Source organism: Harpia harpyja, chromosome 10, assembly GCF_026419915.1.
Source record: "Harpia harpyja isolate bHarHar1 chromosome 10, bHarHar1 primary haplotype, whole genome shotgun sequence".
In the NCBI taxonomy this organism is placed as follows: domain Eukaryota; kingdom Metazoa; phylum Chordata; class Aves; order Accipitriformes; family Accipitridae; genus Harpia; species Harpia harpyja.
This window is the reverse complement of record NC_068949.1, coordinates 39,498,726-39,522,231: the sequence shown is the minus strand read 5'-3', so window position 1 is coordinate 39,522,231 and position 23,506 is coordinate 39,498,726. Positions and strand designations below refer to the sequence as shown.

Genomic DNA, 23,506 nt, shown 5'->3' with positions numbered 1-23,506 from the left:
TTGGACAAAAGGGTGTGCTGCCTTCTCCTTTCTTCCTCAGATAAAAAGACTCTACGTATGCATCTTTTCAACAAAAACCAGTAAGTTGCAAATGCTGTTCAGTAACCAACAATCTCTTTTGTTGCTTCAGCAATCACTGACCTTTTGGATACAAACGCTTCTGGATTGCTGAAAGCCAGGGAGGAGCTTTTTCTACCTTTTTTCTCATGGAAGCACCTGGGAGAAGTCAGAATTTGCTGTGGGAGAACTGGAGATTATCCTGAAATTTGGCTTTTTAAATTACAAATACAATGAATTTGTAATTATAAAATTAAATGCAGGTGAACATTTGAGTGCTTCATTTGTGTGCACTACCAGTGCCAATTTGTGCCACAAATTGGCTTGTGGATACTAAATGAGGAGCACAATGTTTGGATACAAATCGTGTCATGAAATTAAACTTGCCCCCTGAAAATGTATCCCTACCAAAGATATAAATTTACAGGTCATAAAGATGTCACACATCTTTCAATTTTTGGAGTGTTCTCAAATTAGCTCACATTAAGAAAATATCATGCAGCCTAATGGTCTAACATCTTGCTAGAACAAATGGCAATTAATATCCAATATCAATACATTTATCAATTACCACTTATCTGTATATCAATTATTAAATGTAAATAAAATAAATCTCTTAAAAATTGATTTCCCAGATGAGAGGAAAATCTAGTTAGCAAGCTGAGTGTGAAATTTACATGTAGTTCATGAAAAAGTGATTACTTACGGAATTAATTGATTTTAGAAATGAATCTGAGGATATAAAATTATGGCATAAAAAGGAAATTAATCTGAAGATCTGTTTTATGTCCATGAGAAAGGTGTGTAGTTTTTCCTTCCATGCACAGCCAATCCCAGAAGCTGTGATCCACCAAGAAATCCCTACTTAAAGCCATATTCCCTATTACCCATCTTCATAACACTTAAACTGTTGCCCCTTTTTCATTCCCCTCATCACTGAACTGTTTGTCCACAACTGGGTTGTGTCCTGATTTGGCGTCAGCAATTCCTTTCTCAGTAGTCTTGATACTGAGATTTAGTTTTCAACCTGTCAAAACATCACTCAAAAATGCATCTTCTTACAGACACATTTCAGTGCTAGTGATGTCAGCCTTATCCCTTCATCTTTTTCTTGCAGTTGCTCTATGCCTCCCTTCCCGTTGCTCCTTACATGCAAGATGTTCTTGCTGAATCATATTCAGGCTGCTCCTAAATACTTGTTTGATCTGTCTCACCTATGAAAGCTGAAAGGACTAGGTGTAAGAGAATCTTCCAAGTAAGCAAGTCCTTTACTGAATGCTCTCATAGACTTAACTGTTCACCTTTGAAGCACCTAGCACAGTGCTATTTAGCTCAGAATTCCCAACGAGTTTCTAAGAGCTTTTCCACATCCTTAGAGCAGCTTAAGGAAAATGCGAGATCTGATGCTGGAAGACAATCCACAATGAACAACTTGCAAGATCCGGGACTAGCATTTTTGAAGTTTTCTCTGTACCACATTAATCCAAGTCACTAGTGGGAACTTGAAAAGGATTTTTCTATCCTTGAAGAGTAAGGCTGCTAACCCTAGTCATCCTGTCCCATGTGCTGGTTTTGTCTGGGATAGAGTTAATTTTCTTCATAGTAGCTAGTATGGGGCTATGTTTTGGATTTGTGCTGAAAACAGTGTTGATAATGCCGAGATGTTTTCGTTACTGCTGAGCAGTGCTTACCCAGAGTCAAGGCCTTTTCTGCTTCTCACCCCACCCCACCAGTGAAGGAGGCTGGGGGGTGGCACAAGAAGTTGGGAGGGGACACAGCCGGGACAGCTGATCCCGACTGACCCAAGCGATATTCCAGACCATAGGACGTCATGCTCAGCACATAAAGCTGGGGTAAGAAGAAGGAAGGGGGGAACATTCGGAGTGATGGCGTTTGTCTTCCCAAGTAATGGTTACGCGTGATGGATCCCTGCTTTCCTGGAGATGGCTGAACACCTGCTTGCCCATGGGAAGTGGTGAATGAATTCCTTGTTTTGCTTTGCTTGCGTGCGCAGCTTTTGCTTTACCTATTAAACTGTCTTTACCTCAACCTGTGAGTTTTCTCACTTCTACTCTTCCGATTCTCTCCCCCACCCCAGCAGAGGGGAGTGAGCGAGCGGCTGTGTGGGGCTTAGTTGCCGTCTGGTGTTTAAACACAACATCCCAACACTAACACTTAAGTATTGTATAAATTACAAGGTTTAATTTTGGAATAGGCGCCGCAGTCCTTTATGGCAATGAGGATTGCTGCGAAACTTGTCACCTGCCTTCCTTCCAGAGCACCGCTGTCAATTCCGACAAAGCCACCACATAGCACACGTCGGGCCCCCAGACACTCCTGGAGCCCTCCCGGGTGCGAGGAAGTTGCTCTGTCTTTCCCCCCCCAAGGCGGCCTCACTGCGAGGAGGGCTCCTACGCCCCCCCCGGCCCCGGGAAGGCCGCACCTCCTCCCCCGGGACCGGCTCCCTCGCCCCGCCGCCCCGCCCCGGCCCGGCCCGCCCCGCGGCCGAGCCCTTCGCCCTGCCTCGTTGTCGTGGAGGCCAGCGAGGCGGGGCGTGAGGCAGCAAAGCGCCCGCTGATTGGCTGCGGGGCAGAGTCCAATCGGCGGGCGGGGTGTTCCGGCCGTGGCAAAATGGCGGCCAGGTAAACAGGGCCGGGAGGGGAATCCCGGCGCCGGGGCTGTGGTGGGGGGGTACGCGGGCAGGTCGGGCAGCGCCGTCGGGCTTGCGGGGGGCTGGAGGGGCGGGCGGTGCCGCCTGCCTTCCCCCGCCCTGGAAGGCTGGGAGCGGCGTTGCTCTTCGCGTCGCTTCGTCCGGAGCGGGCTGCCCTCGCTTCCCCGGCCTACCGCCGCCTTCCCCGGGCGGGCTCTTCTCTCCCTCTCCCCCCCTTCGCCCTTTCCCCGGGGGCCGGCGGAGCTCGCCCGCAGCCGGCCTTGCCCGGGAGGCGGCGAGGGGAGGCGGTTGCGCTGTCCCGGGAGGCGATGGCGTGGAAGGGTTGGACGCGCTCTCCCGCGGGGGGGACACAGGAGGCGTTTGCTGCGGTATCGCCCTTCAACTGAAAGCAGCTATAAACAAATGTCGAGTGGCAAAACTTTAAAGAGCAAGGAAGGGGAATTAAAAAAAAAAAGCTAATAGCTTCAACCTGCGTACTTAAATCCTCTACTTCTCTCTGAGATCGTAAGTATTAGAAGCTTTGTAATGTGCTTGTTTAAAGCATCTAGTGATAGTTACTTTTCTCAAGAGAAACTAAAATATTTATGATTATGTGTTTTGCTGTTTCTGTTTCTCTCTTCTGCAGGCTAATTATGTTTTTATCTCAGAATGGGTGAGCTGACATAACTCTAGTGTCTTTGCAGTGACTTGAAGTGGCTTGGACTTGTTTAAACTGGAAGATGTGGAGTGGACTGTTACCTCCAGGACTGAATGAAAGTGATGTTGACTTAAGTTCTGATGATGGAGATGAGTCGCGTAGTTCCTTTTCAAAGGAAGATGCAAAAGGAGGTATTGAAAGGGCTCAGCTTTCTGAATTCCAAGAGAATGGACCTGAAAGTAATGCCATCGGTGAACCCATTGTGATATCAGTGACAGATGGAGAAAATGAATCTCAGACGTGCCCTTCTGGAATTTCTTTAGATATGTGGAATGTGGGTATCGTTACAGGTCTCCAAATGTCCAGGGCATAAATGCAACATACTCAAAAGTTGAATGGCTGATTTTTAAATTAAAATAACTCAATGTTGAATATTTGATATACAAATCTGAAGTGCAATTAAATATGATCAGAGTGCAGTCATCATAATATACCTTACATTTTTTCAAGTAGGGTGGACAGGAATTTAGGTAGGAAGTGAATATAGTTGGGTTTGTTTTTTTTTTTTTCCCACCTAGTGCAGTGGTGATTGAAAGCACAGCAAGGAGATGTTTGGCTAACTATACAGTTGCCTGAAGACTTGCATTTTCAGTAGCGTATGGGCTCGGATCTTCTTTGTAACTGCTTTCTGCAGCTAAGAAACTGTAACTGTTTCTGTAACTGCTTATACAGCGAAATGTATCAGCTACTGTACTGGTGCTGCATATCTGTGAAGTAGAGGTGTACCCTTCTGCTTTCTGTAGAGGTTAGTTGCAGGCATTCAGACTCATAGTTGCTTATAACCTCTTGATTTTCCTGTTGCATGTAAAGCCTGGAAAAAAAACCCAATCTGTGTTTTAGGCTTTTGAGTCAAAATAAGAATTGGCAGAAACCATTGATCCATGTAGGTAGCCTGCTGTGCAAGGACTGTGCTATCAGTAATACTTGGACTACAAACTGCCAGCTAGACAGCAACAATACATTGAATAGCTCAGGAGTGCACAGCCAGCATAAGTGTATTCAGTGTCATGTCCTGTGAGAAGACCATTGGGTTTGAATAGTTCTGGGATTTAGGGAGGGCAGAAAGTCAGACAGAGGTGATGAAAGATTAGAGCTAATTCCAGTTTGACACCATCAAAGTTGGATGTTCTCAATGCATAAATTTTAATGTAATAGATATAACAAGGTACTGTGGATAAATAAGATTTTGGCACAACATTTCTCAGCACATTATGTAATTTTTTTTAAAATGGGGAAAAAAATTTAAAAATACTGATTTGCTTTTTCTTAATCTTGTAGAAATTTGTGGAGCTTCAGAAGAAAAACCGTGAAATGAAGACCCAAGCAAATCAGGGAACCAAAAGCCGAAAAAGAAAGCGCAATAGAAAAGGTGTTTTATATAATTACAGAATTTATTTTCTCAAAAAGGTGTTAGTATCAAATACATTGGAAGTGCTGGTTGGTGAGAGGTTTTTTGTTGGGTTTTTTTGTTTGGTTTTGGTTTTTTTACCAAGAATTAAATGCCTGAGTAAATGTACTCTAGCTATTATCTAGGATTTTATTTTTCCAGTTGTATATATCACTTGTAGGACTAGGTTGCAAATTGCTGCTTCAAGTAATACATTTGTCCTCTTTTTAAAAAGGAGGTAGAACTTACTCAATACTGTTTCATAATGGCTAAGTGTATTTCAGTAATTCTATAAAACATAGTTATGTGTATTCTGGTTAGAACTTCTTCAAAGATATTGTAGGAGCTTCTTTTCGTACAAAGTCTTACAGCTGAGTGGTTTAAATCCGCGTGATCATTGGCTAAAAATCCTGGTGTGTCAATCTTTCAAGGGAAATGTGACCAATTAGAGTTCTGTTAACTTCATTGGATGCTGTAGGGTATTACTGTGTAATGTTGGATTTTATTTTCTTTTTTCCCCCTAGAAAAACAGAAAAAGAACGATGAAGTGACTAAGAGGTATAATCAGGTCAATGTGATTATCTGAGGTCTGTTTTTAATAGGAGGCAAAACCTGTAAAAAGCTTGACTGTGTGCATGGCTAAAGCCTAGCTTTGAACATCATGTAAAATATCTGCTGAAGTTGTTCAGTGTCTCTGTCGGACAGGCTGAATTTGATTCCAGTGATTGCTTGATGGAATTTATTGCTTGATTTTAAAAATATCACAATGTATTATTTAATGTAACTTAAAATGGACTTAATGTTACTCCTAATGATGTTTTGCATGGAATTGCGTACAAGCTTGCTTTCAAGATTGTGGCATTATGCTTACAGAGGGGAAGGAATAACTAATTTAACTTCCATTAAAAACTGTGAATGGGTGAAAAGACCATGTCTGCCAAATGGAAGCATTTCTTTTAGTGTTGAAAAGAATATTACAAGTTGTGGAAAGGGAACTGGTTATATTAATAACTTTTTGTTGTTGTTGTTTGTTGTAGTCAACAGTTGGCAAATGAAGACAAATGGAAAGAACTTACACAATACTTTGGAATCAATGATAGATTTGAATCACCTGTGGATAGCAGGGCTCCACAAAAGGTGACTGTTGATACAAAACAATGTCAGCTTCTACTTGGCAGTAAAAGACCTCAGCCTTAACTGAGATAGGAATAAAACTGAGACTATTTGAAAGTGAGTAAATGATCAAGTCACTCTGAGGAAGGATAATTTTGTGCCTATTTTTAATTCATTTCCTTTTAGATAGCACATGAATCGTACTTGGATTGAAAGGTTTATGTGCTTTCCTTTGAGACAGTGTCCATGCTTGTTTCCTGTCTGGTTTTTGTTTTCTGTTATCATGAGAGACAGAAGACCTCATATGCATTGTTTGACTTTTTTTTTTTCCTTTTGTTTTTTTAGTCATGTTTTAACTTCAAACTGTGTCAAGTAAACCCTTTAGTTGACACCAGTGGCTATAGGAATTAGAGGACCAAACCTACCATACAGTTTTACTGGACTTATAACACATTCTGTTCATAAATATTATTGTGTAACCAGTCATATTTGAAATAACTGGTACAACATGATGGACAAGTTAAGAAGCTCATTATATTGTGAGTTCCTCGTAGCACCGTTTGTCCTGTACTTTTCCTGGTAAAGGCCCGTATAAGTTCTATGACATCAAATGATCAATTAGCTGCCTTTATGGTAAATTTTGTATTTTTCATTTGCTTGAAGTAAGTTTCTGCATGCAAATCATGAGACGTTGTCGCTTCTGAGTTCTTACTTTTGGTGGGTATTTAGTTGTCATTAAATTGCTCAGGATAGATCTGGAATGAGGTCCAAAGTGTTAAAATGCAGATGCTTTCCACAAGTTCAGAGACTTTATCAGTAGGGGAACTTATGTCTCATTAATTTCAGAAGAGACATGTAACAATTTGCTATATCACTGCAACTTCCAACTGTGCACTTTTTTCTTTTTTTTTCCCAACTTCCACCTGAATAATTCAAGTGCAGTATTTGCAGATCACTGTTTCTCAAGAATTCTGTGTCCTTTTTTGCTTTTATCTTTTAAAAAAGTGTATGTTACGAAACCGTCAAATGGGTTTTCTTTAGCATCACTAATATTTAAAAGCAGTGAGGCTGTAAATTGTCTTTTGTTATGAGAGTGATTTTTGTGTGAAATTCTGAAGTCAGTGCCTACTGCTGTGCTACCTTTCTGTATTCCTTCAGAAATTTCCAACTATAATTTCCAGTAAACATTTACTTTTTATTGTTGTCATTAAACAAGTTATGTTACATTGATCATGAAGGTTATTTTCTTACTTTCAGCGGTTAAATTCTGAAGCTTTTTCATTGTTTTCCATAGGACTGCTAGAATTTTTAATTTATTAGCACAGTGGAGTGGCACTATGCCAGAACTCAGTTTTTGGGTAAAGATAAGATCTTAGAACTGTAACGATACAGTGGTAATTGCCATTCTTCATGTTACCTGACACATATATTTCACATTTTGTTTAGAAAGCTCCAGGGATGGAAGAGATAAGCCAGATCTTCAGATGAAATTTTATTGTGACAGGCATAAACTAGTCCGTGTAATTTTTTTAACCTACAGTATTATCCTGCATGTAAGGTGGAACTAATGCAATGATTTGTGCTCAGACAGCCTTTCAGTGAATTCTTAATTATACTGTCCATTACAATACATAGACAAAGTGATTTGTGTTACATAGAAATTACAGGTTTATGCAGTGTCTTGAAGAATGTTATGAAAGAAATATTTTTAGAAAGGAGATGCTCCCTTTAAACGTGTTATTTCTTTATTTGTCCTAAAAATATTTGCTTTTCTTTTTCTAGTCTGGCCTTGAACTTAGCATAGAGAAGTCTGTGGCTGAAGGTGACATTGATAAGGCTGAGGAGCTGAGTGATAGATTAGCCATTCGTGAGGTAAGTGGGCTATTAACAAAAGCTCTGAGGAAGCATTTAGTTTTGTACACCTGTACAAAAAGTGTCATAACTAAAATAGCATTGAAGATTGTTTGGGGTATCTTTCCTGTTTCCTAAGCAGATTTCTGTCAGTACTTGAAGGATTTTGCTGCTGATCTAGTAATGCTTGGACAGCTGTAGCTATGTATAAGAATTGAAAATAGAACCGTGAATGATCCCAAGTAACTGTGCTTTAAAGCCTTCATGCCAACTCCACAAGTCAGAATAGTTGGCAACTAGTCATCTATATTGAGCTTTTGGTTGTTTTGTATGTTGCAAGCCAAGAAAACAGGAGTAGGATGTTCCCTTCCAGTGAGTTCCCTGTGCCTCAGATTTTTCTTTGCGTTCCCTCCCCAATAAGCTTGGGAGGCCTGAAGAAAGGTAGTGATTTAGCAAGTTTAGAGCAAGACATGCCCAAATAAGGACAGATACACTCAAACTTGTGCGTCAGTGCTTTTTTCCTGTGTATTCATGTGGTTGGGAGTTGATGGCTGGAGGAATTCTGAAGAAGAATGAGAGTAGGTAGATGTCAAACATACTGCTGTAGCCTTAGAATGATGTTTATAGAATGAACAGATTTTTTTTTTCTTCCTTTTCGTCATTTTTAGTATATAAATGCATATCTCAAAACAAAAAAATCTAGGTGAGAGAAACTCCATTTTTTCAAGATGTCTTGTTAGTTGGTTTATCTGGGTAATTTTATGAAGGCTATGCTGCTCTTTGCTACAAAAAGTGGACCCTTTAAATTTCTACGTAGTGCTGAATGAATACTTAAACTGGTGAGGAATCTACGGGATACCTGTGGTAATTGCAATTTCATATAAGAAATAGTTAAACTGGTGCACATATGGTAGGTGGTAGCAACTGAAGTACATAATTGAAGTCCATGAAGGCTGTTGTGCCCACTGCTGTTTGTGTGCAGGGGAGAAAATGCAAAGAAAGAAAATTAGGTTAAAACGATAGTTGGAATAGTTTTGAAGCCAGGTAAGAAAAAAATAACTAAGTACTATTTGAGGTGAGTGGAGAAGCTATAATTTTTAAGAAGTCTGATTTATATAATTTAAATTACAAATATTCTAAATTTATATTGGAAACTAATTGTATATTTTTTGCTTTCACTCTTCTATCTTGCATGCTCTTCTATCTTCATGGAGTTAATAGGAATTTTCTGTCCACTGTATGTACTAGCAAAATTCAAAGGTATTAGAAAAGCATTAAGAAAGACAAATTCTGAATGCTTCTCATTCTCATACAAATATTTAAAATGTTTCCTAAGTACAGGGTTTCAATCTAAGCTTTAATGTAAAATTATAGATTTAGATCTGTTTAATACAATATTGTGATGGCTTTAAGAACGGATGGCTTTTGAAATGGGAAATACAGTTCTTGAGGTTCTGTAAATAAGGTTAGGTAAAACCGCTTCTCAGTGCGTGTACTTACACAATCGTTAAACTCCTACATTTAGTCACTCAGGGCAGTTTCTAATGACTAGACTCTTATCTGCTTTTTTACCAGTGATCACAAAACTTCACAAAGATAACAGCTATTGACAGTGATAGGAATGTGTCCTAATGTTCCCTTTAAGTCTGACCAGCTTCTCACTGTGATACTGTTATATTACTTTTCATGTCTACAACATGAAAAACACTTGCTGTTCTCCTTCACAAATGTCATTATCCCATCTGCTCTAAAGTGGTTAGAGTATCATAATCAATAAAACATACTGAGGTTCTAGTGCAAATTGTTTGACTATAAAAACAAATTAATGTAAGAAGTTTTAAGGTTTTGTAATATTTATGATAAACTGTTATCTGATTTCGGTAGCCATGGGATTGTACAACATCTAGCATATCCCAGGTGCTACAGCAATGTATTATTATTTGTGGAACATTAGCTCCAAATTGTTGACTTTCAAATATTAGCATGTTGTAATTCTGAAAACAAAATGCTTGAAACATTATTAGTATTCACAGCCTTGACTTGGTTTTGGTTAAGTGGGTTTATCTGAATAAATAGTATGTTGAAAGAAGGAAAACTCAAATGACTGGCTTGATCTCATGAGGAGTTCTGTTGAGGCAGAATCCATGTGAATTCACTGGGGTTCTCTATTGTTGTAAAGATGTGCTACATAACCCACTGCAAGATTCATTTTTCTTTGTGGTTTTAGGAAGCTGTATTTTTTTTTAAAATGGATCTTATTTTAAAATACTTTTTATTCTAAAGAAATCATTCTAACAGTGACTAATTCTGATTCAGTGAAGAACTTTAGAAAAGGATTTGATTATGGAAGAGGTTGATTAAAAAACTATTGTTTTGTATATAAGTACAATTAATAAAATACTGCTTTCATATTGTATAGTATTGACTCAATTGCTACTTTCCTTCTCTTTGCAATTTGAAGAAATGCCCCTTTTAAAACTCATTTTACATAATACTTCTTAGAAGTGAGTTAATTTTTGAAGTATGTGGCTATTTGTATCCTTCTAACTTCCAAATGCAACACAACACTGTGAGGAAGTCAGGCATGGAACTATACTATGACTGTATTGAAGTACACCACTTCTGAAGTCTAGAGAAATAAGTCGATGAATTACTGTTCTTTTATCTCAACTTCATCTTTTTATGTATAGTTTTCATTTTTCTTGAGCAGTGTTGCAGGGTTGGGGGGCAGGGAGTATATGAGAAACAGCTGCCTTCTGTTTGGGGTACAGCCACCCTTGCAGCCATGTGAAGAACGTTCAGTGGGTAGGTGTTCTTTTTGAAATCAGGTGTATGGGGTTTTAATCGGCACCATTTTCTTTTGCAAGAAGCAGTGACTGGAACCTGCTGATAAAGCTTTTGCTTTGAGGCACAGATCCCAGAGTTCTTAAAGCCGTTTCCTGCCTTAATAAGTGAAACTAATTTTTGATGTATAACATTTATAAGCCTGTGAAACTGATAGGGCAGCTTCGGTATTTAGAAAAATGAAGCCAAAAATAAACAGATGATGAGAATAGGCAGTAAAAACATGTCCTAAAAAGCAAAGGAATGCCAAAATGATGCTGTCAATGTGCTACCGTTATGACACAGTGAGAAAAGGTTTTTAAAAATCAGATTTCTTTAAAATCAGTGATGATTTAGGCAATATGCATAATCTAGCAGCTGTGAGTGGATCACTGAAATTTACATCCTAAAAGCCTAAATGATACTGCTTCAAGGTTTTGGGTCTTTTGGTTTCCACGTGGTACTTGTTGCAGGTTCTTTAAGGCAAATGTTGTATTGCTGTAAAGGAGGCTTTGGGCAATATATTATTTGTTGCTTTCTTCTGCTTTGACAAATATGCACAAATGCTGATTTTAAAACTCCTTAATCCAGTAGCATTCGAGGTTTTAGACTGAGGGAAGTTAGAACTTGGATACCTTATGCATGAGGCTCTGTATTTATGAGTGTCTGCATATGTGGATTCATATGTAGCTTTTGAGACTAGCTAAAAATGCGTTACCCCTTTTTTTATTGGCAGTTGTATTTCTATTAAAAAAAAAATGAAGTATACTTATGTGGTGATGATATTCAGTCTAATCTCTTGGCAAACCTCACTACAAACTATTACCCCTTGTCTCTTGTTGTCATCCTGGTTTGTGGACTAGAAAAGCGATTGCAGTTAGTTTGGGAGTTACCAGGGTAGCAGATCTCTAACTGTAGCATCCCTGGCCATCCCCACAGCATGTTCTCTTGTGGGGTGTTCTGCTTCACTAAGGGTTCTAGTGATACTGAAATTCTTGATTGCATTATTTTGTATATGAGTGAAATTCTTCCTGAAAGAATATGGGCATGTCTACATTATATTTTACAGAAAAATTTAGGCCATCAATAACTCTGCTTCTTTAGCTAGACTGCTTCTAGAACCCAGTCTAGATTGAGCATCTAAGTCCTGTGATGCAGTTACAGTATATAAGATCAGCACTCCTCTGCTATATTTGTGTTGATCATCAACATAATGCAGGTGGGTCATACAGCTTAATCTTAATTCACTATGGATTCTTAAACACACTGTTGGACTGAATTATTTGATACATACAACATAGTATTATTAGTATTAAATAACTAGCAATTCATTGCAGTGTGCATGGTGTAATATGCACAGTTAAGGTTTATTATTGTAATCCAGTTGCCATCTTTGTTGTAACATTCTAGGGCTTTCAGCATTGGCAGAGTCCTTCATATGTTAAAGTTCTGCTTTTCAAACGTAGGATGGCATACCTAAAGCTCTTGTTTGAACACTGCATTTAATGATGACTTGTTTAACTTGAGAGGTACCAGTAGAGGTGTTAATATTAATGTAGGAGTTACCCCCAAAATTCTGAACGTTTTAGAAGGAAAGTTGTTGAGAGAGTGAAGTTAATGTGGACACTTAGCTGGGCTCAGATAAAATGGTTTTCTTGGTGATGCTCTAGGGTAGTCAAGATTTAATGGTAGCAGATACTTGGATAAGTAGCTGTGAACAGACACTTGGAATTATGTCAACTCTTCTAAGGCTTTTGAAAAACCTTTTGGAATAGTATCTTGAAATGTACTTTAATTGTTCCTGCTGTGTTTGTGGGAATCTGCCTAGCTTTTTTTTTGAGGAATAAATGTTGATAAATTAAAGCACTGTGACTGTGCATATCCTTATGAGTAAGGATGGTATGTGGAGATGTCTGGTAATTTCACTTTGCTGTAAATCAGTTTCAATTTGGAATGATACTTGTAAAAGTTCTTTTCCTAATTAAACCAAATAATTTTAAAAGATTTCCCCCACCACCCCTAATATATAAACCTGAAAATATTTTCCAGACTTTTTTTCCCCTAGAGAAAGAACTTTTCGTAGTGCTGTTGTACTCAAATCATTGTGTGGTGTCTCAAGAAGCAGAATGCAGATTTCTTGTGGCTCTAGTATTCTGAGAACTAATCTGGCTAAACCTCAAACTCTGTGTTTGCTTGTGGTTTTTGTGTTAACTGCCTGGTAGGTAGGTGCCACGTTGTCTAAGAGCGCATTAGCCTGAGGACTTGAACACAATAAAATAATCTTGACCATATTAGACTTAGCTGTCAAAAGGAACTTTTAAAATATTTTGTAATTTAGTGTGCTAAATTACTGGAGTAGTTGTCAGTCTCTAAATAGCACAGGCTTTTTGACAGCACTGTTCCCAAGTGCTTAGCTTAGTGGCTTCTGGCATTTTGGTGAAAGATTTTTAAAAAGCTGCAATTTATAGGGAAACTATGGTATTGTAATCAAGCTTAAATGAAAGATCTACATCATAATTGATGCAATTAATTGGCTAGTCACTGGGATATCATTCTTGTGTCACAGCAAAATCAGTCCTGCTGTTGTCTTCAAAAGTTGTTGCATCAGTTTTGACCATTTTCTCATGATCAAATTAGTATCTGTTGTCTGTAAGTAACTTCTAGTGATATAATTTAGAATGGGAAGTACAGGAGCAAAGTTGTATGTCATAATCATTGAGAACCATTCTGGAAGCTGCTTTCCATTTGAAAATTTGGGTAGGGTATGATTGATCATGAGGTCACACACACATATTACTGTTTCAGATGGACAAGTTATAGTGCTTGATGCTCTTCTATTGGTAAAATAAAATTTCTAACTTCTGTGCAATGTTCACCATTTATCAAGTGCTTTTACGTACCTGAAGAGATTGATGTAATTTTATATGGAATGTAACCAAGCACCAATTAACTTGGAAGTCTTGCCTGTTGAAGGACTCGGGGGGAGGGAAAAAAAAAAGAAGTTTCTTTTTTATCTCTGAAGGATTTTCTTTCTAACACTTAGCAGAGGTGCTTCCAAATATCTCTCTTCACTGAGGTTGTTTTCTTTTAACCTTTGGAACATGGCAGGGTTATCACCTAGAATTACATTCTTATGCTCCCTTAATTATGTATATCTTTTCTTTAACAAACCTTAAAAAAAGATTTCAGATGTTACAAGTCTAATTAAAGAGACAGACAAAGCACAGTTTATACTGTAGATTTTTTCTGCAGTTCAATTAATCAGCATGTTTTCTCTTTTAATTAAAACCATTTTAGTAAATTAAAGCCCACAGCAAAACACATATATAATTTGTTTGTAATTAGCTCTTAATTGGTGGTAGTTGAAGCTTAGCACCCTTGGTTTCTTTCTTCATGATTGCCATTTTATTAGCAGCCAGTCATTAATTAATCTTTTTTTCTAATTAGCTTATAAAACTGTTGATGGCACATTATTGTAAATGTGATTTTAAGTTCAAAGCTTGTTAATAAGCTTTCTTACTTAGAAGAACAGAGATAAAGAAATTGCTGAAAACAGTACTACAGTTCTTTTTTTAAAACTGCCTTTCTTATAAGGGGGCTGTGTAAAGCATCTAACAGCTTATAGTTAATTTTTTAATGCTGTGTTTTCTCATGAATGGAAGAAGTTACTTGCATTTAAATGTTTAAATCTAGCAAAGAGCTTAATATTAGAACAGTTTTCTGTCCTTGCTCCACTACTGTGTCATCCAAATATAATTTGATGTTGTAATACACAGCATAAAAATACAACAAAGGTATTACAAAGTATTTTACAGTGGAAGTTGAGCACATCATTGAAAGGGGACAATTTTCACTGCAAAATCCACTCGGTATTCTTGTTTGCTTTATATATTTTATATACGTCAGCAATGGATAACATTCCATAACATAAAAGGAGAAAATCATTGCTAAAGGCAAGCCTGAAATAACTAGATTCATACTTGATGAGAAACTGTAACACTATTAAAAGGCTGTTTGGCTTCTCTGGTATGATCATAGGATATTTCAGGACCTGTTTGAATATAGATGTTTTGTTAGAGCTTCTGTAGGTTTAGCATCTTGTATGTCATACCTAAATATTTCTGGGGCAGTTCTTGAAACTGTTTTCTCATGACTTGCATCAGTCAGTGTTTACATTGCACAGTCCTATCTTAATGAAAAGTCTTTGTTTTATGATATTTAATGTTAAATGTCTTGTTTTTCAAGGAAGTTTTCTGGAAGTTACAGTAGATTCTGTTGCAACTTAATAAAAATGTTTACTCTTCTGCCTGAACTTTACATACTATTTCAACTTCAGCCATTTCTTAGCTTGTTTTAAAAGTGTTTTATGATGCTGTGCAAGAAACACTAGAAAGGGATAGCTGACAAGGAAAAAATTAAAAATTGGATAAAAAGTAAATGAATAATGTCATATTACTAAAAAGATGAGAGGCTAATTTGTGCCGACTTTTTGCTAATTTTGTTCAAGCCTCAAAATGAGGAGCTGTCACCCGTTCTGTGTAGCACTGATGACAGTGCCAATGATCCATGAAATAAGCTGCCGCTGGCTTTGTTCTGATAAGAATGAACAAATCTGCACAATGTACGGCTCCCAGAATCTCATTTTCATACTTGCATGCAGGCTAAAAGAAATAAGCTGTTTGCAGGCTTGATTAATCAGACATTTGAGGGTTTTTTGTCTCTTTGATCTCTTTCGTCTCCTAGGTAACTTGCTTGACATTAATGTTGAGCTTGAGTAAAGACAATCAGGAATTGTAGACCAAACTGATATAAAAATTAAAGACCTTAACACTTTAAGTACTCCAGTAATGGTTCCGCTTTACTTCAGAAAACATCTGTTTTCATTTAATTAAAGAACAAAAGAGAATGGCATAAATATTTTTCATAGAGACCTGTTATTCCATAAAAAGTTAAAGTATGATAATTGGTATTTTTAAATAAATGCCTTGAAACTGTTCAAAAAGAAGCAAAGCTTCAGAAATTTGTTACAAGGTAACAATTTCAGATGAGTAGAAAATTTATGAAAAATAATGGATAAGGAATTTTCATTTATGCTATGTTAAACATCTAGAGTAAGATATTTTGGCATGATTATTGGTCAACTTCAAAATGGAAAGATCTTTGCCCTGTAGAAACTAAGTTGTTTTTTAAGTTTGTCTTAAAAATATATATATTGTGTTACAAGGATGAACCATTATATCAGCTTTACTACCCAATATGATTTACACACTTTAAACCTGTAAAATTGAAAGGAATTTAAAAAAAAAATGTCGCAGTGCGTTTGCTTGAGGTTATGCAGACGCTTTTACAAATCTTCCAAGTGGCTGTAAAGATGAATGCCTCAAGGGTCTAGCCAGGGCCCTGCTTTTCCAACCAGCTAAAGCCCTTATCTTAAATCCAAGCAAAGTACCATTAATCTTTTTGAAAGACCTTTTATGGCTTTTAATATATCCCAAATTAGAACATTTTACACCCTTGGTTCCTGAAATATGGTGATAAAAAGCCTTTAGAGCTTAATTTTCCTTACTGCGTGCTCTGACCAATTTGCAGTTCTTTGTGATAATGTTTAGACACCTTAATTAAAATGCAGCAAAATATTGGATGTTCTATATGGAAAATGCTGATACTTTGACTACACAAGAAATTGTTGTATATATTTTTATTCATGCTTTCTTACTTCTTTTAAGATTGTATTTTATTGAGTTATCTGATGACCTGAAATGTTGTGGGGGTTTTTTGGGTGTTTTTTTTTTTTTTTTAATGTAAAACCCATCGACCAAGCTTTTATGGATTTCTTTGAGCGGGGGGGGAGTGAAGATGTATGTCTAGGTGTGGGTGGGAGCAGATGATGTTTAATCTGACTAAAATGTGTGTGTTTATATGTGACATATTTGTTTTTATTGAAAATTTGATTATGTAGCCTAGAAATGATAACATTAATACTTCAAATTGTTTCTCCTTTTACTTCCACAAACACTACAGAGGATCTTATTATCCCATTTTTGCCATACTTCTCAAAGATGGAAGAACTCATTCTGAGAACTCATTCTGTCTTCCAAGAAATACAGATCAAAAGATCTTTCTGCAGCACTTGTGTAGACCTCACTTGTGTGTATTTGTATGTGTCTAAGTGTTCAATAGGCCACTAGAATGTATTTTAAGGAGATGCTGTTATTCATCACAGAGTAAGAGTTAGTTTTCAAATATGTTAGGAGGTAAAATACAGTTCAAAAATGAAGGCATGGTTCTGCTGATTGACTGACTTCAGCCATCAGATTGCTCTATTTTTTAAGCTAATAATTAAGCCCATTTCAATTAAAAAGTAAACCTTTTTTGCATATTGTAGGTGAGTTTTCTGAAGCATTTTTCTACTGCAAGTATATTAAAGTTAATAGCTGTCCTTAAATATTAAGTGACAATGCAAATAAGAGAATGTTATGTTCTAGTCTTTGACTTGAGATTTGGCAGTTCAGATGTTGGCATTGAATTACTGATTATATAAAATGTTAATGCTTGGGAAAAGTGATGTAGCTAGTAATACAAAAGTTTTGAAATGTCTGGTCACTTGAATTTTGTGCATCAAGATGATTCCATAGGTGCATATTTATGACCTTATAACATGTGCAAATAGTAGATGAAAAACTTGTTTAGCATTGTTTATTTTGCACATTTTCCTTTTAAAATACTATGCTTACCTTTCAACTGTTTGTGTTGCCAGTGTTGGAGCCTCAAACAAAGCACAAACTGATGTTCTTACTGCCTACACACATGTAGACTCTCAAAGCCTTCTGCAGAAAGGCTACTTTCTTGTTTCTTGAACTCTGAAAGGACTGTAAGGTAGAATGGCTTGTTTTGTTTTGCTTTGCTAACAAATCATCAGGGTATCAACCTACCTACAGGGTAGGTGTTTGATGGGAGTGTTGTAGAAGATGTCAGTGCATTTACACCTGAAGATGCCTTCTTGAGTTCTGTCTCATCTTATCTGGATAAAACATCTCTCAGAGTAAATAAGAATTGCCTGTATAGATGCTGCAGATTATTGAAGTGTGTTACCATTAATAATGGAACTTTAACCAAAGTATTAAGTAGTGTTCTTTTTCACTTGGGTCTCCCATGACGTTTTGGGGAGACTTGGAATATCGAGTCAGAAACGTGTTAGCTAACTTCAGTAGGTTTTGGAATGCATAGGAAAAAACCTGTTTGTCCACATCAGTTTGTAGTAGTTTTGGCTAAATGAATTGCTTGTTTGTCTTGGAGAAAAGCATTGACTTTTGAGACCAAGTTCTTCCATAATTCATAATTTAGTTGCAGATAATGTCAAGTCATGACAGCAATCACAAAACGTAACTACAATGAACAAGTTATGAATGTTGATTAAGGAAAATAATCTGGTCATAGTTCATAATACCTTCTTCTATCCTTTTTGCTTTATTCTTTTTTTCCCCCCTTGACATTCACTAAAGTGAACTTAATTCTCACAGTGTAAGTTTATGGAAGTAAAGTAGTATTCACCTACAGCCTATTACGACCTTATTTGAAAAGCATGCATATTATCACACTAATAATCTAAAAGCTAGTAATGTGAAGACTAAATGCCAGATGGGCTCTAAGGACACTGCTTCATTTACTTTCTGGACAGACTGATTAAAACATGGGTACTGGTACTACTGGAAAGTGTGTGGTAGTAGCAGTTCTTCCTGTATAAAACTGTCTTTTTGGGTGGTTTTCGTATTGGTAAGACCTGATACTATTGTGTTAGCACAGCTGAGATCACAGACTGGTTTTAATAACGGAGACTGCATGTGTGTCTGTATGTATGTCTATATATTTATTTAGAAACCAAACAAAAGGATCTAGTGGGCTACTGCCCTTTGCTTTTATTCTTGAAAATGAAGGATTTGGTGAAAAGGATTGCTTGCCCCAGGACCTCACTCCTTTGTGTTTCTCTCAAGAGACATTCTTGCTCATCCGATCTAATAGTACAGCATCAGCCTAATATTTGAAAGATACTGTAATATCTATTGACTTTTGAGAAACAATATCAGGCCAAGTAATTTGTGAGGCTTAAATTTCATATGAGCCATTTGCATCTATTCAGTTTTCCTTTGTTCCTTTTTATGTCTTAGCTTGGTGTGAAAATTGCCAAAGCTGCTGCTTGCCGCAACTTTGTAAAAGCCAAGCAAGACGCGGAGGCTGCCCAAGAAGCTCGAAAGAAAAAGAAGCTTGCTTGGGGGTAAGTCATTTGAGTATGGAATTAAACATTTGTGGTCTCATTGGCAGTAAGTGTATACAGTACAATCACGGTTAAATGTTTTCTTATTTGAAATTGGCTTGTGCTAATCTTATTTGTTTAGTTTAACCTTGTTGGGTTTTGGGGTTTTTTTGTGTTGTTTTTTTAGCAGTGTATCAGACATAAGTACAGAGACTTTACCAGAATTAATGTATTGGTTATATGGCTACATATGCCTTCATGTCTTTATTACAGTATTAAAAATAAGTTTTTATTTTTGTTGTTATTAAGAATAGTATGGTTGAATACCTGAAACACATATGCTTATGATTCCTAATGTGGTTTTTGTGCTGTATTTCAGATTTGAAGCCAAGAAAAGATGGGAAACAAAAAGCAACATGGGATACATGTAATCCACCCTGTTTTCCTCAGAAGTCAAATACCTGTTGTTACCTGAAGAATCTTTATGGGTGACTTCTTAAATCTAAACACAAAAAAACCCCCAAAACAAAACCCAACACATGAAATTCCTTGTGTTCTTCTTAATGCTGTTAGACTGCAGTATCTTGGTTTGGTGTTCTCCTACAGTGTAGCAAAAATACTATCTAAACATCAATACTATGTTAAATATAGTATTTTTCTCCAAAAGATGAAAATCTAAGATAATGCATTGCAGAATGCATTTGGAGTCTAGTAGAGAACTCTCTGAAGTTGGAATAAAATACTCAGTCCAAATGCGTTCTGTGCTGCACTGCAGTTAAAATGTGTGGGTGTAAGGAGAGGGTTAAGTTTTCTTGCTGAGGTTATACAGACTTAATGCAGTAAATACTACTTTTCTCATTGCTTGAAAGTTTGGGGGGACACTAAATAAAGCAAAGCAAAATCACTCTACCTGTTTAAAACTGTTATTATTTATGCATTTATGGGCTTAGTAAATACAAACAGAAAAAAAAAAAATGTCTGAAAGTCCATTCTCCCTCTCCTGGGAGGATCTGGTACTATTCATCATGTCCTCGTGCCATGTTCTTCAGAATATTTCAAATTCCCATTTTCCTTTCCTTTCTAAGAACTCAGGTTTTAAAAGTCCCAGTTTCTTTGAACAGATAAAGTATAGAAATATGTATCTTGAAAAATACCTGAAATATGTTATGTTGTGCAGTTAGCTGCACCCAAGAAACAAATGCAGATTTTACTACAAGTCAAATGTTCTACAGATCAATTAGGATTTGAATGTTTATGTTATAAGATTATAACATGAATTGATGATAATGTTTCTTCAAAATTGTTCTCAGTGAAAAGTAAGGACACAATCAGAACTAAGAACTTTTCTCCCTGAAGCTCTTGCATGTATGTTTAGTCACCACAATGCCTGAATTGAATTGGTAATGTAAATGTCAGTTATTGTTAACCAAGATTAATATGTTTCAGGCCAAAGGTATGGTATTAGCGTAATGGTGATTTACTATGTAAGTACTTGAGGCTAAAACAACTTGCCAACAAATAGCAATTTGAAGTTTTACAGCACCAATTCGAAGAGTTTAGGTTTGCAGTCCAACATGGAATAGTGCATTTTTGTTCATTAGCCCTCGGGATGTTTGATTCTTTTTCTTTCTCAGCAGAACACCGTATTTCTTTCACAAAGATGAGAGTTTGCAATATGGTAATCTGCAGTTAGCTGTAATTAGTTATGATGACAGAGTTGAATACAATTGCCAGGATTGTAAATTGGGGGCTAAACAGGTTTCTGCAGTATAACATCATAAATCTCACACTATGGCTTACAAACTACATTAGCTTTAGAAACTTTGTTGTGGGAGGAAGCAAGTGATATCTCTTAGTAAAGTGATTATAAAGGTAAATTGCATGTTTACTTGTATAAACAAAGAGATTACACCATGAACCTTCATCAAGATTTTTCTCAGTTCCAAGTGTTCCTGTCCAAAGCTTAGAGGCGCTCTGTCCGTAGTTTCTGTTATTTTTTTTAAGCAGCTGGCAGATGAGTGTTAGATACAGTTGACTTTTCTGCTTGTTACGTACTGAAAAGCAGGAAGATGCTGATAATTTTGTCCTGAAAACATCAGGAGTATTCCATTAAACATTTAAAAGTAGCGTATATTAAATAAATGCTGTATGTTTTCTTATAATAGTTGTTCTTAATAGTAAACAGTATTTATTGGTGAAAAAGATCTTGATCTAATTGTAAGGATCAGTGCTGTTTGATATGAAAATGTGCTTTAAAAGAAATCCAAACCTTCAAAAAACAGCTATTGTCTGAGAACTTGCCACATGATATTTGTCACAGCAGTGCATACCCAGCCACCTGTAGTATTTTTCTCTTAAAATAACCAATTAGTTTCATGTTAGGCCATAAATAATGTAACTGTTTAGGAAGTATGCAGAATATTTGCATTGGGTTACTTGGGTCATGAATTTAAAAATCACATACCAATTATTTTGATCTACCTAAAGTATTCGCTTAGAATATTGGTTAATTCCCAGAATTATACCATGTTAAAAAAAACGCTGATTACCAGGGAAAATACAAAAGCCTAATACAGCTTTATAGAGATCATCTAAATACGTAATAAATGAATGCATAACTGTACCTTTAATAAAGTCCTCCTAAATTGCTGCTCTGATTCTAAGATGTCTTGCGTTCCTGATGCCTTTTTTTTTTTGTAGTTTTGTTCTGTGCTGTGAATTTTGGCCAAACAAGTAAAACTGTGTTCCGAGATTTAACTTTTCCTGTTTTTTAACAGTTACAACAATCCAAATGCTTGTTTCAGTTAACTGAAACCTTTTTAATCAGCTTAAATATATAATCTCTTACACTGAACTAAATTTGAGTTGTAACAATTCTTTTAGCAAATGAAAAGTTTGCACTATCTCCTTGTCTGACTGAAATTATGTATCTAGAGAAATGTACTTAAATTATTAATTTCAGTACAGATCTGTTGTGAAGCCAAATATTTATTAGGAGCTCATTTGATGATATCTTTAGTTGGGCAACAGTTAAAAGGCAGCCTTGCCTAAGCTCCTTCCTACCCCAACATAAATGCATGCATTAGTTTTGCCCCAATTTTTTCTCCACAATTTAATATTTCTTCCAACTATAGTCATGGTACTCTCTCAGATATGCTGAGTAGTCTTAAGTCTTTTGAGGAAAAATCTCATAGCTTCCCAAGTGCAGTTCTCTGGAGTAAATGGAAAAACTAACTTTGAAAGGGGGAATGTCCTCTCACAATTATCCATCGTCCTTTGAACAAGGGTTGTATCTTGAGCTACATGGCCTGATCAATGCTAGCTCTGTTACGTGCCAAACTTTGCCAGTAAGGCCTGTTAATTAAGTTTATTACTTGGGCACTATAACACGGTGAGGTGGTTAGATTGCTTTTGGTTTTACAAGAGAGTTGGTCGATGTCAAGTTGATAGCTCTGTGTGCTGTTTCACTAAGCAGTGTAGATGCTCTTTGTTGTATGCTTCTCACTCGCGGGGGTGTCATACTTCCTCTTTTCTACTCCCATCTGGGGATAGTCCAGACTCCTGTTCTTGCAATTCTGTTGTGTTCTAAGGCCTATGCAATCAAGAAATAAATTGTTTATCAACTTCTATGATAAAATACAGCCAGTTTGAAGTTTGACAACATCATACTAATACAATTACTAGTATTTCTTAATACCACATTCCTGAGCTCCTAAACCAAAGAGTGGCTGCAGGGACAGTTTGACAGATAAAAACATATATGTAGTTGTTAGAGTTTTAATAGTTTTTTGCCTGCAACCATAATCTGTATCATTATTTTTTTTTAGTTTAATTCTGTTGGACAAGTTTCAAAGATAAATATGGTGTGTAATAAGCCTTTGCAACCTCTAATTTGTGAAGGAGTGTCTGTCCAGTTAATACTTGCTCATTGAAGCAAGGGGTTTTGAAATAACTGAAGTACGAACTGTAATTACTGATGTCTGTTTCCTATTCACCTATGGCTTCTGGCATTTGATCAAAAAATGTAATGTATTGCTTAATCTCAGAGCATTCCCCACTTTCAGAAATATTTACTTCATGAGGATTGTACAGCACTAAATGACCTCAGCAAAACCAGAGGAGATTTTTATTTGGCATTGATCATATGTAGTTAATCCACCAACAAGTATTTTTCCTGTTATTTTTGAATGTTGGTAATTTAGATTTGCATGTATTTATAACGTACCTCTAGTGCAAGCTCAAAGCATTCTAAAAAGTATTAAATATATTAATAATAGGGTGGGTTTTTTTACTTCACAAATGGGGTGGCCAAAAAGAGGAATACAAAGGTTGAGCAATTTATGTGAGGGCAAACTGCAAGCTGACAGCAAAGTGGCAAATGGAATCTCCTAGTCTGTATGCAGTTTGTCATAGCTGGAAATAACATGGAGAAGTCCTGAACAAGTGTGAGGCAGGTGCCTAAATCTCTTTGAAAGCCATTGGGAATTGGGTACCTCGCTACCATCTGTCCTACTGAGAGGCTAAAAAAACTGGGATATTGAATGCAGATGTTCTGAGCATCACAAGAGTAAGTAGGAGCCCTAATTTCATTTGAGAAAAGTTGTCGTCTTTCTTGTTGAAAAGTGCCTGCATTGCTTTGATCTGCCTCCAGCTGTG

General features: G+C 36.8%; 1 protein-coding gene across 4 annotated transcripts; it reads left to right on the top strand.

Moving 5' to 3' along the window:
• The first annotated feature begins 2,576 nt into the window (after nt 1–2,576).
• On the top strand, nt 2,577–19,759 carry FAM204A (family with sequence similarity 204 member A). Of its 4 annotated transcripts, none has more exons than XM_052798744.1 (8): nt 2,577–2,699; nt 3,354–3,699; nt 4,704–4,794; nt 5,337–5,370; nt 5,850–5,949; nt 7,708–7,797; nt 18,765–18,871; nt 19,230–19,759. In XM_052798744.1, exons 2-8 carry the CDS (start codon nt 3,448–3,450, stop codon nt 19,279–19,281), a joined length of 726 nt encoding a protein of 241 aa, XP_052654704.1. In that variant the 5' UTR covers nt 2,577–2,699; nt 3,354–3,447; the 3' UTR covers nt 19,282–19,759. The 4 variants fall into 4 exon arrangements, 3 of the variants coding, with proteins under 3 accessions (XP_052654704.1, XP_052654706.1, XP_052654705.1); XM_052798746.1 differs by having other exon boundaries at nt 2,602–2,699; nt 3,412–3,699; XR_008236873.1 differs by lacking the exon at nt 19,230–19,759 and adding an exon at nt 17,357–17,475 and having other exon boundaries at nt 2,678–2,699.
• The last annotated feature ends 3,747 nt before the right edge of the window (nt 19,760–23,506 follow it).